The following is a 14919-nucleotide window of genomic DNA, read 5'->3' as shown; positions in this document are numbered from 1 at the left end:
TCTCACACTCTTTTACAATGCTCCAGTTTCAAGTTTGCTTTTCACAGATTGTCATTCTAGTCCTATCCCCGGGCATACTTGTGCCATGGTCAAAATGTATAATCCGAGTCACAATGTGCATTGGTAAACTTAGTGGAACATGGAGAGCCATTATTCAACCCAAAATACCATGTGAAAATTTCCATTTTTTGGTTCCATGGGTCATGTTCCATATTCGAGGATATGATAATAAAACAAATCATTTCGGAGTTCGCCCTCGTCTTCTTACATGCGAGCGGCATGCTTTTTCTTTCTCTCCTCTTCATCGTGTTCAGAACAGAACACATTTTGTCCGCGTGGCCGAAGATTGATCCGCGAATTGCCGGCATTTATTGGTGTGAAATGGTTCTGCAACAATATATTGTATTGGTTTCGTGGGTGCCCGATATGCCATACACTCTTGTGGGCTAAATCACACTCTTGGTCTCCAGGAAAGCAAGAAAAGCAAAACAAATGAATGTAAAATGACAATAATCAAATAGAAGAGTTTGCTTTTTGTTTTTACATGTATTCATTTCAATCAAGGAGATACTTGGACTAAAGTAAATCTTTGAGTAAGTTTCTGTGTCTGAGATTCTCTCCCCCGTGTATGACCATTTGCTCTGTTCCTTCACAAATTTCATAGAGCTTTTTCTGGATTGTGACTGGTTATGGTGCTTCTTCCTCATCATCAGCATCAACATCAACATCAATTATACCATTATCTTTACCTTTCCGAATCTCTCAGGTTTTTGCTATTGTTTTTTTCTTCATCCTTAAAATTATCCACCTTTTTAAGATCTAAACATTTTCTCTTCCTCTTTAAGATGAAGATCTATGCTTGTTTATTTATTTATTATCACATTAAGCATTTCCTTGCATGCTCTTTTCTCTTGTTCAAATCAAATTATAGAAATACGTCATGGTAGGAAATAAGGAATCCCTTGAACTTTACTAAATGTAACTGTTTTAGGGCGAATTTCTACATATGAAGCCTTGTAAAACCATATAAATTTGGGGTCATATTTCAAAAGCCTCTCAATATTGAACTTTTTCCTGGCAAATATTATTTGTAATTCTTCGATTGATCATAAATGAATTTGGCAAATATTTTAAAATCCTTGGCCATCATACAAATAGCCAAAAGCTTTTAAGATCCTTTGAACAATTTGCCATCTGATGGTAAATAGTTCCTACTTTCTTCCTTGTCACAATCAGCCCAATGAGCAGATATTCGGTTAAAACTTTGGGTTGATATGGAAATCATACTAATGATATGGTTAGGAACCAACTGAGTGTAGGAATTGGTATTTGGGCAGCTATGGACATCATGTTAATGATGTGATTAGGAGCCAAATGAGTCTAGAAAACTATGTACATCATGTTAATGATGTGATTAGGAGCAAAACGAGCCTAGGAAACTATGTAAATCATGTTAATGATGTGGTTAGGAGCCAAATGGGCCTAGGAAACTATGTACATCATGTTAATGATGTGATTAGGAGCCAAATGTAGCTAGTGATATATGTTTCAATGCATCTGGACAGCTGTTGCTATCGTGCTAATGGCTTTATGAAAAGCCAATTGAGGTTAGGAATAGGTCTGATTGACAGAGTTGTGGATATTATGCTCATTAGGAGCCAAATGAGTCTTGAATAGTTCCAATCAGCAGTTTTGGCATGCATATTTGGGTAGCTATAGATGCTAAACTATCACATATTTTGGGCTGATACTTAGGTAACCATGGATATCTTGTTAATGATGGGATTTGGAGATAAGTGAGACTAGTAATAGAGAAAATAAGGCAAGAAGTTGGCCCTATTGGTGAGCATCGTGTTTTGACATGATTAGGAGTCAAAAAGGCTAGGAATAGGGCTGATGGGCATGTATTTGGGCAGCTATGGACATCATATTAATGACACATTAGGAACCAACTGAGGTTAGGAAGATATATTGGGCAGCTATGAACATCACTGTAAGGACGAGATTAGGAGGCAAAAGAAAGCTAGCTATAGACCAGATTTGGGCACAAAAAAATTAGCAGCTATAGACATTCCTGTAATGTGATTAGGAGCCAAATTTGATGGGGAATAGGCTTGATTGGTAGATATTTGAGCGGGAAAGGACACATGACTTTAATATATAAAAGGGGGCTCCTCATAGTTTGCTTCTCCTTCTCTCGTATCCTTGAGATATGAAACCCCCTATACATGTGGCAATTGTGGAGTTTGATGTCTCTACTATGCACGATCTACCTTGGGCTAATAAATGATATTGATTATGTTTAATTATGTTGGATTAGATCAGTTTCTCACTATTTCAGCCTTTATATATATTAAGGTCTTTGCATTGGAGATAGAACATACTGGGTGCTTTCCCCTGCTTGGAAGCTACGACTTGAGCCTCTAAGTACATAAAGATCTTGGCATTGGAGATTTCCACTGTATTGAAGATCTTCTACATGTTAGGGTTTCAAGTTACAAGATTAATTAAGCTGGACCATTTTTCTCTCGATTATATAGCATCACCGTCACCATCACAGGTTGTGTCACATAAGTTATAAGTATGGAAGAACAGAGCGCAGCAAAGAACAATGTTGATCAGATGCCTGCAGATGAAGAAGAGGGAAGCTCGTCCCCCATTCCTGATAGGGTTATGTTTCTATAATTCCACCATCATTTATCTATATGTATTTTTTGTGTTTATTTGTTTCAATGTTATCTTAATGTTGTGTGTCTTTCAGGTTCAAGTGGGTAATTCTCCCATATATAGAATAGATCAAAAGCTAGGAAAAGGGGGGTTTGGTCAAGTTTTTGTTGGTAGTCGGATACACCATGTGTCAGAACTATCTGGCCCTCATGCTGCAGAGGTCATAACATTAAATCATCTATTTTCTTAACATATCTTTCTTGCACTTGTATCTATGATGAATACATATTGATATTTCCACATGCAATCTTTAATATGTGGTAAAGATATGTATTGAACCATGTCATGCAATAGATACATTAAATATTAAAGTTGATACATAAGAAATCTCATTAACATTAGCTTGTTTCAACGTTGCATTCAGGTTGCTCTTAAATTTGAGCACCGGAAGAGCAAAGGCTGTAACAGTGGTCCACCATACGAGTGGCAAGTCTACAAGTACACACTTTTCTCATGCCATTATTGTTTGCATTTACATGCCTTGTCGGAATGTCATCATCAGAGTAGTTCTATCTAAATCTCTGTTGATTACAGTGCACTAAATGATTGCTACGGAGTTCCCCGTGTGCATTACAAAGGCCGACAAGGTGAATTCTACATTATGGTAAGATTGATGTTTGGGATTTGATTGGAGAAAAACCAATTAAATTGTGACCCTTACATTAAATCATATGTTGTATTTTGATTTGTAGGTTATGGACATGCTAGGACCTAGTTTGTGGGATGTATGGAAGTCTTCAAACCAGTCGTAAGTATCTAGTTCTTCACCCAAGAAATAAATACAAACAAACTTAAGAGTTTGAGACAAAAAGAAAAAAGGTAATAATTTATTCTCGATGAACAGCATGTCTATGGAGATGGTTGCATGTATTGCTGTTGAGGCTCTTTCAATTTTGCAGAAAATGCACGCGAAAGGGTAAAGTAAAATATGAATATCTTGAAGGTGTTTGCTATTTCTTGTAAACACGACAAATATTTATTTTCTTTGTTTTATACAGTTATGTTCATGGAGATGTGAAGCCGGAAAATTTCCTTCTTGGACACCCCAGCTCAATCGATAAAAAGAAGCTGTTTCTTGTAGACCTTGGCCTTGGTACAAGTGACAGTCTTTTGATGTGTCTTTTTTTCTTAATTCTAATCCTTCCTGTTGACTATTTCATTGCTTTTCAGCATCGAAGTGGAGGAATTCTACCACAGGGCTGCATGTTGAATATGACCAGAGGCCATTTGTTTTTAGGTATAATTGCAATGGGAGTAAAAACAAGATTTTTAACAAGTTTGGCGTTTTTTATTTATGTTTTTTCTATGACATTTTGTTTTCTTTATCATGAAAGAGGAACTGTAAGATATGCAAGTGTTCATGCACATCTCGGTCGAACAGGAAGTAGGAGAGATGATCTTGAATCTCTAGCATATACTTTGGTATTTCTTCTTCAGGGGCGTCTTCCATGGCAGGGGTTTCAGGTCCTAATTGCTTTTCTCTGAACAACTTCGATATATTCTGATAATATATGTCCATTTGTACTTAACACTCTGACGAGTTGCCGTACTTACTTCAGGGGGAGAACAAAGGGTTTCAGGTGTGCAAGAAGAAGATGGACACATCTTCAGATACTCTTTGCTGTTTATGCCCTGTTCCCTTCAAGAAGTTTCTGGATAGTGTGATTGAAATGAAGTTTGATGAGGAGCCCAATTATGCGAGGTTGATCAACATTTTTTATTCAATTCTTAGTCCAGATCCTGCTGTCAGGCCAATTCTTACAGAAGGTGCCATGAAGGTAAGTGATTTAGAGTTGTTTGTGCCTTAAATAAAGTTTCAGATCTTTAGATGATTTTGACACATGTAAATTTCTTCTAGGCTGGAGAGAAGAGGCCAAGGTTGTCTCTGGAGAGCGCTGAGGATGAACAACCGAAGAAGAAAACACGAGTCGGAATGCCAGCAACCCAATGGGTTACTGTGTATAACTTCCGGAAAGCTATGAAACAGCGGTAACTTGCTTCTATATTTCTAGATTATTTTTATGTAATTTATCTGTGATTGGTTTTAAACATTTAGGAACTTGCACGAATCCAAGGTTGTTTGAACATTTTTGAATAAAACCTTCCAAATGTCTCTTTGTATGTCATTCATTTTATCATGAGGTGGAACTGGTTTTGACTCGATGTTGTTGTAAGGAGAAAGAAGAAAGAAGAAGAAAGATATATTAACGTCTTTTAAGAGGCCAAAATGGCCTATAAGACCAAGTAAGAGATTACATCTTGAGTGTTGTCTCATCTTTGAGAACAAATCAAAATAAAATAAATATTACACAGTAAATATAAAAGTAAATAAGATGAAAAGAGAGGAAACAAGGGAATCTGGTTTTTGGCACATGTGAGATTCTCAAGTTAAGTGTATTGTAGCTTTTGTCTTCGAAAGATCTCTAGCATAGGTCGATCCAGAATGGAAAAAGAAGAAGAAAGATATATTAACGTCTTTTAAGAGGCCAAAATGGCCTATAAGACCAAGTAAGAGATTACATCTTGAGTGTTGTCTTGTCTTTGAGAACAAATCAAAATAAAATAAATAAGATGCAAAGAATAGAAACGAGGGAATCTGGTTTTTGGCACATGTGAGATTCTCAAGTTAGGTATATTGTAGCTTTTATCTTTGAAAGGTCTCTAGCATAGGTTGATCCAGAATGGAAATGTCTCCGAAGCGAGGGAAGCACCTACGATGGCGGGAGATAATGGCTTTTATCTATCGATGACAAGGGTGTCGAGGTCATGGTCCATGGGGCCGGGGCCTACGTGCACGGCAAATTGTTATTGCCCGATCAATTGTAACCCCTTTGTTATGTCCTGGTCTAGAGCCCATTTGTGTATCCCCTGATGGACTTGTAGCATTAGTAGGAGTGATGGGGCTAAAGAAAGTTGTGATTGTTCTTTGTGGATGAGCTTGTGTGGCTGTATTCTTCAACAACTTTTCCCGATGTCTCTTGAGCTCTAGCAAGAAAAGTCCTAGGCATCGTTGGTCCTCATATTCCATTACCTTGCGTAGTGGGCCAAAGCCTTGTTTAAAGAGGCAATGGTATCTCCCTCTGATTTCATCAAAGACAATACAATGACAAACATAGTGTTCCTCAAATTCCACTCCTTGATGACACAATTGGCAAATTCTCTCTTCTAGAGGTAGTCGTGTATATCTGCCTACCTCAATCTGTAGCTGATGTGATGAAGTTCGCAGCTGCCCTATCACACTACGCAGCGCATAGGATAGATGTATGCCCATATAAGGTGGCCTGATGACGAATCCATCCTCCGATGTATGTAAGAAGTAAGAAGTGCGTCTTATAGTGGGCCATCTTTGTACCAAGTGGTATTTTGGGGCTGATCTATGTTATCTTGTTTTCCAAGTTAATAATATCAGTTCGGATCACTCTATTCTTGTCCACTTTGGTCATATTTAGGTGGGGACAGTCCAAGCTATATTGGAACGGGGGTAGTGCATTTATACTCATGCCATGTGACTCGAACCATTGCTGCATTTAAACATACCAACAATGAGTGTCTCCATTTTCAGCCAGTTGTCTTGATGATGCAAGTGCCAACCTTGGGTACCTTCGTTTAGGGAGCTCCCAAAGACGTTGGATAAATGTCACTGATCGGAACAATGCCTCAGTTATTATAGGTGCTGCTCCCATCTCTGCCCGGAATCGTGGGGCACCGATGCTTTGCTCCTTATCATGCGAGCAATCATTGACACTAAAGGTCTCTCTAAATCTTTTCAATGATTTTCCTTGTTAAGACTCGGTCCCCATGTTTCTACTCCATAGAGAAGAGTTGGTGTGACAAGTGTATCAAATAACCATAGTTTAGTCCATGGCTCTTGGAACTGCAAATGTGCACATTGTCTCTCGAGAGCACCAAGGGCTGCATATCCACAAGAAAGTCGGGCACAAGCAGCCTCCTGTAAGGAGAACCTAGGTCCTGTAAATGTTACTCCTAGGTATGTGTAGGAGCGTGTGTATTCCACCTTTTCCTCTCCCAAGAAGAATTCTGGTTCTGATCTTGTTACCCATGCTAGAGAAAGTAGAAAAACTGTGCAGAAAAATGGAGAGAAAACCCTAGCTGCTAAAAGTTCCTATGTTATTATGAGAGGTTTGCAACCAATCATTTTGGCATGTTCACACACGGCCAATGAACAAAAGTTATAAAAATAATGTAAATCCGATAAACCCTCAAATTGGGGCCAAAGATATAGTAAAAGTATGTCTAGAAAGCTCTCAGAGAGAGCTTTCACATTAAAGAGTCAAAATATACTAAAACAGGAGAGTCCTTGGAGCCTTTATTCCCAACAATCTCCCACTTAAAGGACCAAAGAGGCTCCTTTAAGCTAAATAACTCCGACCATCTGTATACATAGCTAATGTTGTGCCTGGGTAGACACTTTGTGAGGGTATCTACAAGATTCTGTGAAGTATTGACCTTGATCGAAGTGATTATGCCATCCTCTAGCACCTCTCTGGTGAAGTGGTATCTCTCATCCATATGCTTTGTGCAAGCATGAAACATTGCATTCTTTGCCAAACATATGGCACCTTGGCTATTGCATCCAAGAAAAGGTGCCTTTTTAGGCATCCAAACTCATTGCACAAGCGGACTAACCAAATGGCTTCTTTGGAAGCCTCTGTTGCTGAAATATATTCAGCCTCTGTAGTAGATAGTGCAACTATCCTCTTAAGTCTAGAGCACCATGAAATAGCTACACCTGCAAGGGTGTATACATAGCCACTTGTGAACTTGCATGTATCCACATCTTCTGCCATGTCTGAATCACAAAATCCTTTTAAGTCTAATGGACCCTTTCCATAACATAGGCATTTAACTTTGGTTCCTTTCAAATATCTCAAGATAGATTTGATTGCCTCCCAATGAGCTCTACCGGGTTTAGCCATGAACCTGCAAACAACTCTAACTGAATGAGCAATGTCTGGCCGAGTGGCAAGCATAGCACACATAAGTGAACCACAAGCTGATGCATATAGAACATTCTTCATGTAATTGGCTGAATCATCCTTGGAAAGCCTAACATGTGGCTGCAATAGCACTCCAAGAGGTTTAGCATCAGCCACATTAAATCTGTCCAGCACTTTTTCAACATACTTTTCTTGGGATAAATGCAAAGTATACTGCTGCATATCCTTTTTTTTCACATACCAAGAATATGCTCATCGTCCCCAAGGTCTTTTATTGAGAATGCAGAGTTCTGCTGTTTTAGAGCATTGCGAGTGCTCTTGTTCTTCCCTGCCAACAGCATATCATCTACATACAATACGTGAATAATTGGGTTGCCATCTTCATCCTTTTTAGTGTACAAACAGTGGTCTGCGTGGCTTCTTTTGAACCCATGTTTGAGCATAAATGAATCAAACTTATTATACCATTTCCTGGGAACCTGTTTCAGCCCATATAAGTTCTTTTTCAGCTTGCATGCCAGATGCGCTGTTTCAGGAATGGCATATCCTTCTGGCTGTTTCATGTACAGCTCTTCTTCTAAATCACCATGCAAAAAGGCTGTTTTAATATCCATTTGGAATAATTCCTAATCCAAGGTGGCCATGAGAGCAAACAAGACATGTAGTGTGGTCATCTTAAGCACTAGAGAGAAAACCTCTTGGAAATCAATGCCCTCTTTTTGGGCATATCCCTTAGCAACCAGCCTTGGCTTGTACTTGGGTTTGCCTTCAACAGTTTTGATTTTGTATACCCATTGTTTGTAATGGCCTTCCTACCTGTTACACCACTGAAATTTTTTATGATTAGGGTGGATCTCCGATTGGACTCGAACTCGCGTGACCAACGCTCCTTGACTACATGAAGGATGACCAGGTGGAGTATTTGGACCCGTTGAGCATACCGCCCAACCACCCTTTGTCCAGCATACCCTCTCATGTTGTGAGTCATGGGTGTCTTCTCCATCCATCAAGAAGACTTAGAGCCCACGACTCACGGGGCCTTCTATACCGATCGAATTGTATCTATATTTACTCACTCAAGAGCACATGAGTGTATATGTCCATTGTACTTAGGCCTCAGCCATTAATTTTAATCTGTCTAATCCATAGTTTCTTTGTGTTATTGATTGTTTGTGCATATCGTCAATAGTAACCCCTTGAAATGGTACTGATTAAAATCCAATCTTCTTCATGATGAATCAAAGATTATAGCAAAAAAATATACTTAAACAGGTAATGCCAAAGACACTACCTTTTTTTACCACCATTTAATATAATAATGTTCTTAGTTTCTGATGGATGCGCTATACTTCTTACAACAATATCTTATGCACAACTATAGCTTTAGTACATGGAATAAAATATTGCTGGGCTTCGTTGCTACGGAAGATTTAATACTGGGCCTATAGATTCAGATGTGCCATATCGTAACATGAGCTCAACTTATTCTTATCAGTACTGACCGCAGATAATATTTATTTCTATACACAAAGCAGTAGAAAGTAAGTAAATAAGATTATCGTCCCCAGAAAGGCCAAAAAGCATATGAAACCAAAGAATTTTTGGCAAATGAATAAAACTGTCATAGTTGTGTCTCATCATAAAATATGAAGGATAATCTATAAACCAATTACAAGTTGTTGATGGTTATGATACTTATCTTATTGTGCTTATTTAAGCAGGTTCCACTTCAATGTTGCTGATGCACGCATACACCAATATGTTCACAAAGGGCATGAAGATGGACTATATATCAGTAGTGTAGCTTCTAGTGCAAATCTGTGGGCTCTTATAATGGATGCTGGAACAGGATTTACAGGACAAGTTTACGAATTATCCCACATGTTTTTCCATAAGGTTTTTGTTCCTTTGATTCTAGTACATATGTTACATTTGTCAGCAGTGCAAAAGAGAAGAGATCATAAAGAAGTTTCTATTTCTATTTCTTTGTAAATAAAGAAAAAGAAAAATACATGATATCAACAATAATTACTTGATAGGATTGGATCATGGAACAATGGGAACAGAAGTATTATATCAGTGCTGTTTCTGGTTCTGACAATGGCAGTGCTTTGATGGTCATGTCAAAAGGTACAAAAAACATTTTTTCTAGTTTAGGGCTAAAAATGGGGTTTTTACTAAACTTATAGTTTGATATGCATTGCATTAAGAATGTGATTGACGTTAGAATAAGCAAAAAATCGAAAACTTTGGTGATATTTTGACGACATGAATGTTGAATAATGAAAATTTCTTGGAAAAAAACACGTGTTGTATATACACACGCACGCATACGCATAAAGCCATGTTTTTTGTTTTCAAGGCTCAAAAGGAATCACTTTAAGATTGAAGAGATAGAGAGATATTTTCTTTTTACTTTTCTTCATATATGTTACAGGAACACCATTTACTCAACAGTCATACAAAGTTAGTGAAGCGTTTCCATTCAAATGGATTAGCAAAAAGTGGAAAGAAGGATTCCATATCACTTCAATGACTATAGCTGGAAACCGGTGGGGGATTGTGATGTCCCGAAATGCTGGATTTACAGATCAAGTTAGCTTCTCTCTCTTTTCGTTTTTTGGTGAAATTACACATTTATATTTATAAATGTATGGGAGAAACACTACAATTATACAACAACTGAGTGGTGTCACCGCTACACATGTAGTGGGACATGTTAAATCGCAGATAGGCAAGACAAACACTATGGTGAGGAAATAATTTCAACATCAATACTCCCTTCAGCGTTTGTAGATATGCACTAACTCCATGCCTACCGTCAAATACAAAAGCTTTGCGTAGATCCTAATTATGACACAATCCCTAACTTCTTAGAAAGAAGAAAACGATCTCCATCTCTGAGTTCAGGTCAAGTTGTGTGAATTGTGCAAAAACCCACTATCTTGGCATCAAATAGAAACATGACAAAACATGCCAAATCTAAGAAACGTAACCCCAAATCTGACAAGCAATTGGAGATTGTATGCAGTGATTAGTGTCTTCCAGTTGAATAATGCAAAAGAAGCAATTGCTTTTTGTTAGTTCACGTCTCTTTAATGCTAATTCCAAAGGCATGCCCCCAATTAGTACTTTCCAAATGAAAACCTTTGCTAGAAGTAGTAATTTAGGCTGCCAACTACTACATTTCAAGATCTGCCATCATCCATAATCAGAGGTACATTCCTTCCATTCTTGTTCAACCTTAGATGATAGCCATTTAACAAACTCAATGTGGCAATGTTACAAGAGATTAGTAGTCACTTTTACAAATGGGTATATGGGCAGAGTGGAGTTGCTGCCATGCAGATGGACAAGCAAGCTTTCAGAAGGGGTTCACAACTTTGGATCACATATTGACCCTCCAAACCCTTATCGAAGAGGGCAGAGCCCATAATAAGAGGATTTATTGCTACTTTGTGTATTTCCGAAAAGCCTTTGACACTGCCATGTGCTTGGCTTATGCAACGGCTAGAATCCCTTGGTGTCCCTACAGATATGCAATGGGGATTGATCTATGCACTCTATGAATCCATGTCAGCAAATGTGCAGTCTTCCAAGGGTTTGTCAGATGCGGTGGTTAGTATAATCGGAGTGAAGCAAGGATGCCCACTATTGCCCACTCTCTTCAATCTCTATATAGATGAGGTATCACATTACATAAGAGAGATTCGGGGGTTTGGGAGCATGCCTAGTGGGTATAGCTATACAAATATTACTATATGCTGATGATATTGTGCTGATTTTTGACTCTCGGGAGGAACTACAAAGACATCGAAATGACTTAAAACTATTTTGTAAGAACAAAGGTTTGTCGATAAACTTGGATAAAACTAAAGTGATGGTGTTTAACACCACTCAAGCATGGGTAACAAGTTCAGAACCAGAATTCTTCTTGGGAGAGGAAAAGGTAGAATATACACACTCCTACACATACCTAGGAGTAACATTTACAAGTAACAATTGGCAACAGTTCGGTTTGAACCAAACCGAACCACGAAACACAGATTAACAGTTAAAACGGCTTGGTTTAGTTCATTTCAAGTTCAAGTTTTTTTTAACAGTTCAGTTCAGTTTGGGGGGCAAATAGTTCGGTTAAATGGTTTGAAACTGTGGTTTAAGCAGTTTGATGGTTTAGGGTTGCCAGTTGATTTTTTTAAATATTTGTTTAAACAACCTTTTCATTTTTAAGCCTAATTCTCACATTTTAGGAAAAATCTTTAAAATATTCAAAACTTAAAATTTGAAATAATAAAAAAATTAATTTTGAAAATTGAAAATTTTTAAACTTTGAATTTGAAATTTGAAATTTTGAGTTTTGACCTAACTTGAAAACCGAAATTGAACCACAAAATCACAGTTTTAACAATTTAATGGTTTGGATTTTTTCAAACGGTTCAGTTTAAACGGTTTCAGTTTAAATGGTTTCGTGGTTCGGTTCGGTTTTGACACACTCGAACCGAACCATGCCGATTGTTATTTACAAGGCCAAGGTTCTCCTTATGGGAGGTTGCTTGTGCCTGCCTTTCTCGATATATCTTTCTTTTTTGTGAAAACATACAATTATATCAATAAATTATGTGTGAAAAACACACCAATGGTACCACAATTGAGTGGTGTCACTGCAACATGGATAGTGGGACACGTTGAATTGCTAATAGGCAAGACAGACACTCCAATTAGGAAAGAATTTCAACTTGCTCCAATAAACAAAATTGTCACATCAATACTTCCATCAACTTATGCTTTAACTCCATGTCTACCATCAAGTACAAAAGCATTGTGCATAATCCAATTATGATGCAATATCTTAGAGCGAGGAAAATGATCTCTATCTATCTCTAAGAGAAAGAGAAAGAAAGATATATTAACATCTTTTAAGAGGCCAAAATGGCCTATAAGACCAAATAAGAGATTACATCTTGAGTGTTGTCTTGTCTTTGAGAACAAATCAAAATAAAATAAATAAGATGCAAAGAATAGAAACGAGGGAATCTGGTTTTTGGCACATGTGAGATCCTCAAGTTAGGTATATTGTAGCTTTTGTCTTCGAAAGGTCTCTAGCATAGGTCGATCCAGAATGGAAATGTCTCCGAAGCGAGGGAAGCACCTACGATGGCAGGAGATAATGGCTTTTATCTATCGATGACAAGGGTGTCGAGGTCGTGGTCCATGGGGCCGGGGCCTGCGTGCACGGCAAATTGTTATTGCCCGATCAATTGTAACCCCTTTGTTATGTCCTGGTCTAGAGCCCATTTGTGTATCCCCTGATGGACTTGTAGCATTAGTAGGAGTGATGGGGCTAAAGAAAGTTGTGATTGTTCTTTGTGGATGAGCTTGTGTGGCTGTATTCTTCAACAACTTTTCCCGATGTCTCTTGAGCTCTAGCAAGAAAAGTCCTAGGCATCGTTGGTCCTCATATTCCATTACCTTGCGTAGTGGGCCAAAGCCTTGTTTAAAGAGGCAATGGTATCTCCCTCTGATTTCATAAAAGACACTACAATGACAAACATAGTGTTCTTCAGATTCCACTCCTTGATGACACAATTGGCAAATTCTCTCTTCTAGAGGTAGTCGTGTATATCTGCCTACCTCAATCTGTTGGTTGTATTTTTGTAATAAATGTTGGTTAATATAATTGTTGAAATTTTAGGCTTACTATATATAGTAACACTGAATCTCAACCTATATGTATTTAAACCGAGAAATATTTATGGTTTTTGGGGTTGTGAGATATTGTTAGGTTGTGGAGCTTGATTTTCTTTATCCCAGTGAGGGTATACATCGTCGATGGGAGACCGGTTATCGTATAACAGCCACTGCAGCCACAAGTGACCAAGTTGCTTTTGTACTAAGCATCCCAAGAAAGAAATTGACAGATGAGACACAGGAGACATTGCGTACTTCAGCATTCCCAAGTGCTCACGTGAAGGTTGGTTTGTTGATTATGTTTTGGTTTCTATGAATGATTGATTAGTTCATAAATAATGTGATCTATTTCTTTTTCTCTTTAGGAAAAGTGGTCAAGAAATCTTTATATCGCATCCGTATGTTATGGACGCACTGTATCATAGGGCATTGGTATTTTTTACCTCATCCACAAGTGGCTTGTTGTAAGCTTTGTCTCTGTAAAGACTGAGATTTACTTACACACGAGTGCAAATGGATGCAGAATCATGTGATGATGATTGAAAGAAGGGGCATGTGCTTAGTGAGTGGGCGGAGAGCTTATATGATGAAATCCCATGGTTTAAAGTTACTTTAAACATGAGATCATCTTTGCCAATTCATGAAAAGTATTTTTTGTGTATCAGGTGATTAATGAAAATATGGTCGATTTATTTTAATTGTGTTATACATATACATTGAGAAAAATGATTGGTTACAAATTCAAAGGTCATTGGAAAGGATCATGGAGTAATCTATTCTCCATCCTCTATATTTACAGAAATTTACATTAATGATGACCTGAGAATAACTCTATAAAAGCCTTGTCATAGCATACTAGGGCCATGAGAGTAACATTAGTAGTATGGTAATCTCTCGTGTCGTCATGGCAACCACACTTGGAATGGAAGCATATTGAGTCATGGGGCAATAAATGATGTTATAACCATATATTTGATTGCCAAGGGCAGAGAAATCTCAGACACTAGCATATGGTCATGAGTTTGCGATCAATACATTATCAAACTTTTCACTTTAGCATGGTTTCTAGCACACATTCTAAACACAACTATAAACAAACCCGATTATGAGTCTTTGAATAGGGATTCTTAATTGATGATGAGGCTATTTGGATATGGTGGAACCTAGGGAACAATGTGTATGAGTTCTTTCAGGATTTGTATTGAAGTCACCTATATCGTATGTAGTATGTCAACTTCCAGAATATAGACTTATAAGAATGGAATGAGCCACAAAGTATGTGATGCCTTTTTTACAGCACTTACCTAAATTTCAGTATGTTAATGTCATTGAGGAAACCCATAGCTGTGATGTAGATATATCTGCGATTAACTTGATTGAAGAGATGACCAAGGACATCTATGTTGTAATGTCTTACTTTTAAGTTAATGGCTTTTGCAACATGTATCTCTATTGTCAAACTTTGAATGACTCTGAATGTTTGTATTATCCCCATTGTTGGAACTTTGCTTAAATCGATACCCAGAATCATCTAGGATTGAATTAT

General features: G+C 37.8%; 1 protein-coding gene across 2 annotated transcripts; it reads left to right on the top strand.

The window, feature by feature from the left end:
• The first annotated feature begins 578 nt into the window (after positions 1-578).
• Positions 579-14687, top strand: LOC147860035 (casein kinase 1-like protein HD16). Of its 2 annotated transcripts, XM_087324225.1 has the most exons (17): positions 579-766; positions 2378-2670; positions 2762-2887; positions 3092-3165; positions 3262-3331; positions 3420-3475; positions 3572-3643; positions 3726-3820; positions 3898-3964; positions 4062-4191; positions 4287-4505; positions 4586-4716; positions 9407-9581; positions 9725-9815; positions 10123-10280; positions 13468-13656; positions 13739-14687. In XM_087324225.1, exons 2-17 carry the CDS (start codon positions 2584-2586, stop codon positions 13796-13798), a joined length of 1800 nt encoding a protein of 599 aa, XP_087180351.1. In that variant the 5' UTR covers positions 579-766; positions 2378-2583; the 3' UTR covers positions 13799-14687. The 2 variants fall into 2 exon arrangements, with proteins under 2 accessions (XP_087180351.1, XP_087180350.1); XM_087324224.1 differs by lacking the exon at positions 579-766 and having other exon boundaries at positions 2359-2670.
• The last annotated feature ends 232 nt before the right edge of the window (positions 14688-14919 follow it).

The sequence above is a fragment of the Azolla caroliniana genome, unplaced genomic scaffold (assembly GCF_043228905.1).
Source record: "Azolla caroliniana isolate FFs.n. ecotype wild unplaced genomic scaffold, voAzoCaro1.0.p SCAF_9, whole genome shotgun sequence".
Lineage (NCBI taxonomy): Eukaryota > Viridiplantae > Streptophyta > Polypodiopsida > Salviniales > Salviniaceae > Azolla > Azolla caroliniana.
The sequence above is the reverse complement of the archived record's forward strand: the minus strand, read 5'-3'. Positions and strand labels throughout refer to the sequence as shown.

Coding starts and splice junctions, on each gene's coding strand:
- LOC147860035 (XM_087324225.1), top strand. CDS start 2,584: ATGGAAGAACAGAGCGCAGCAAAGAACAATGTTGATCAGATGCCTGCA. Junction 2,888..3,091: donor CTGGCCCTCATGCTGCAGAG/GTCATAACATTA, acceptor CGTTGCATTCAG/GTTGCTCTTAAATTTGAGCA. Junction 4,506..4,585: donor TTACAGAAGGTGCCATGAAG/GTAAGTGATTTA, acceptor AATTTCTTCTAG/GCTGGAGAGAAGAGGCCAAG.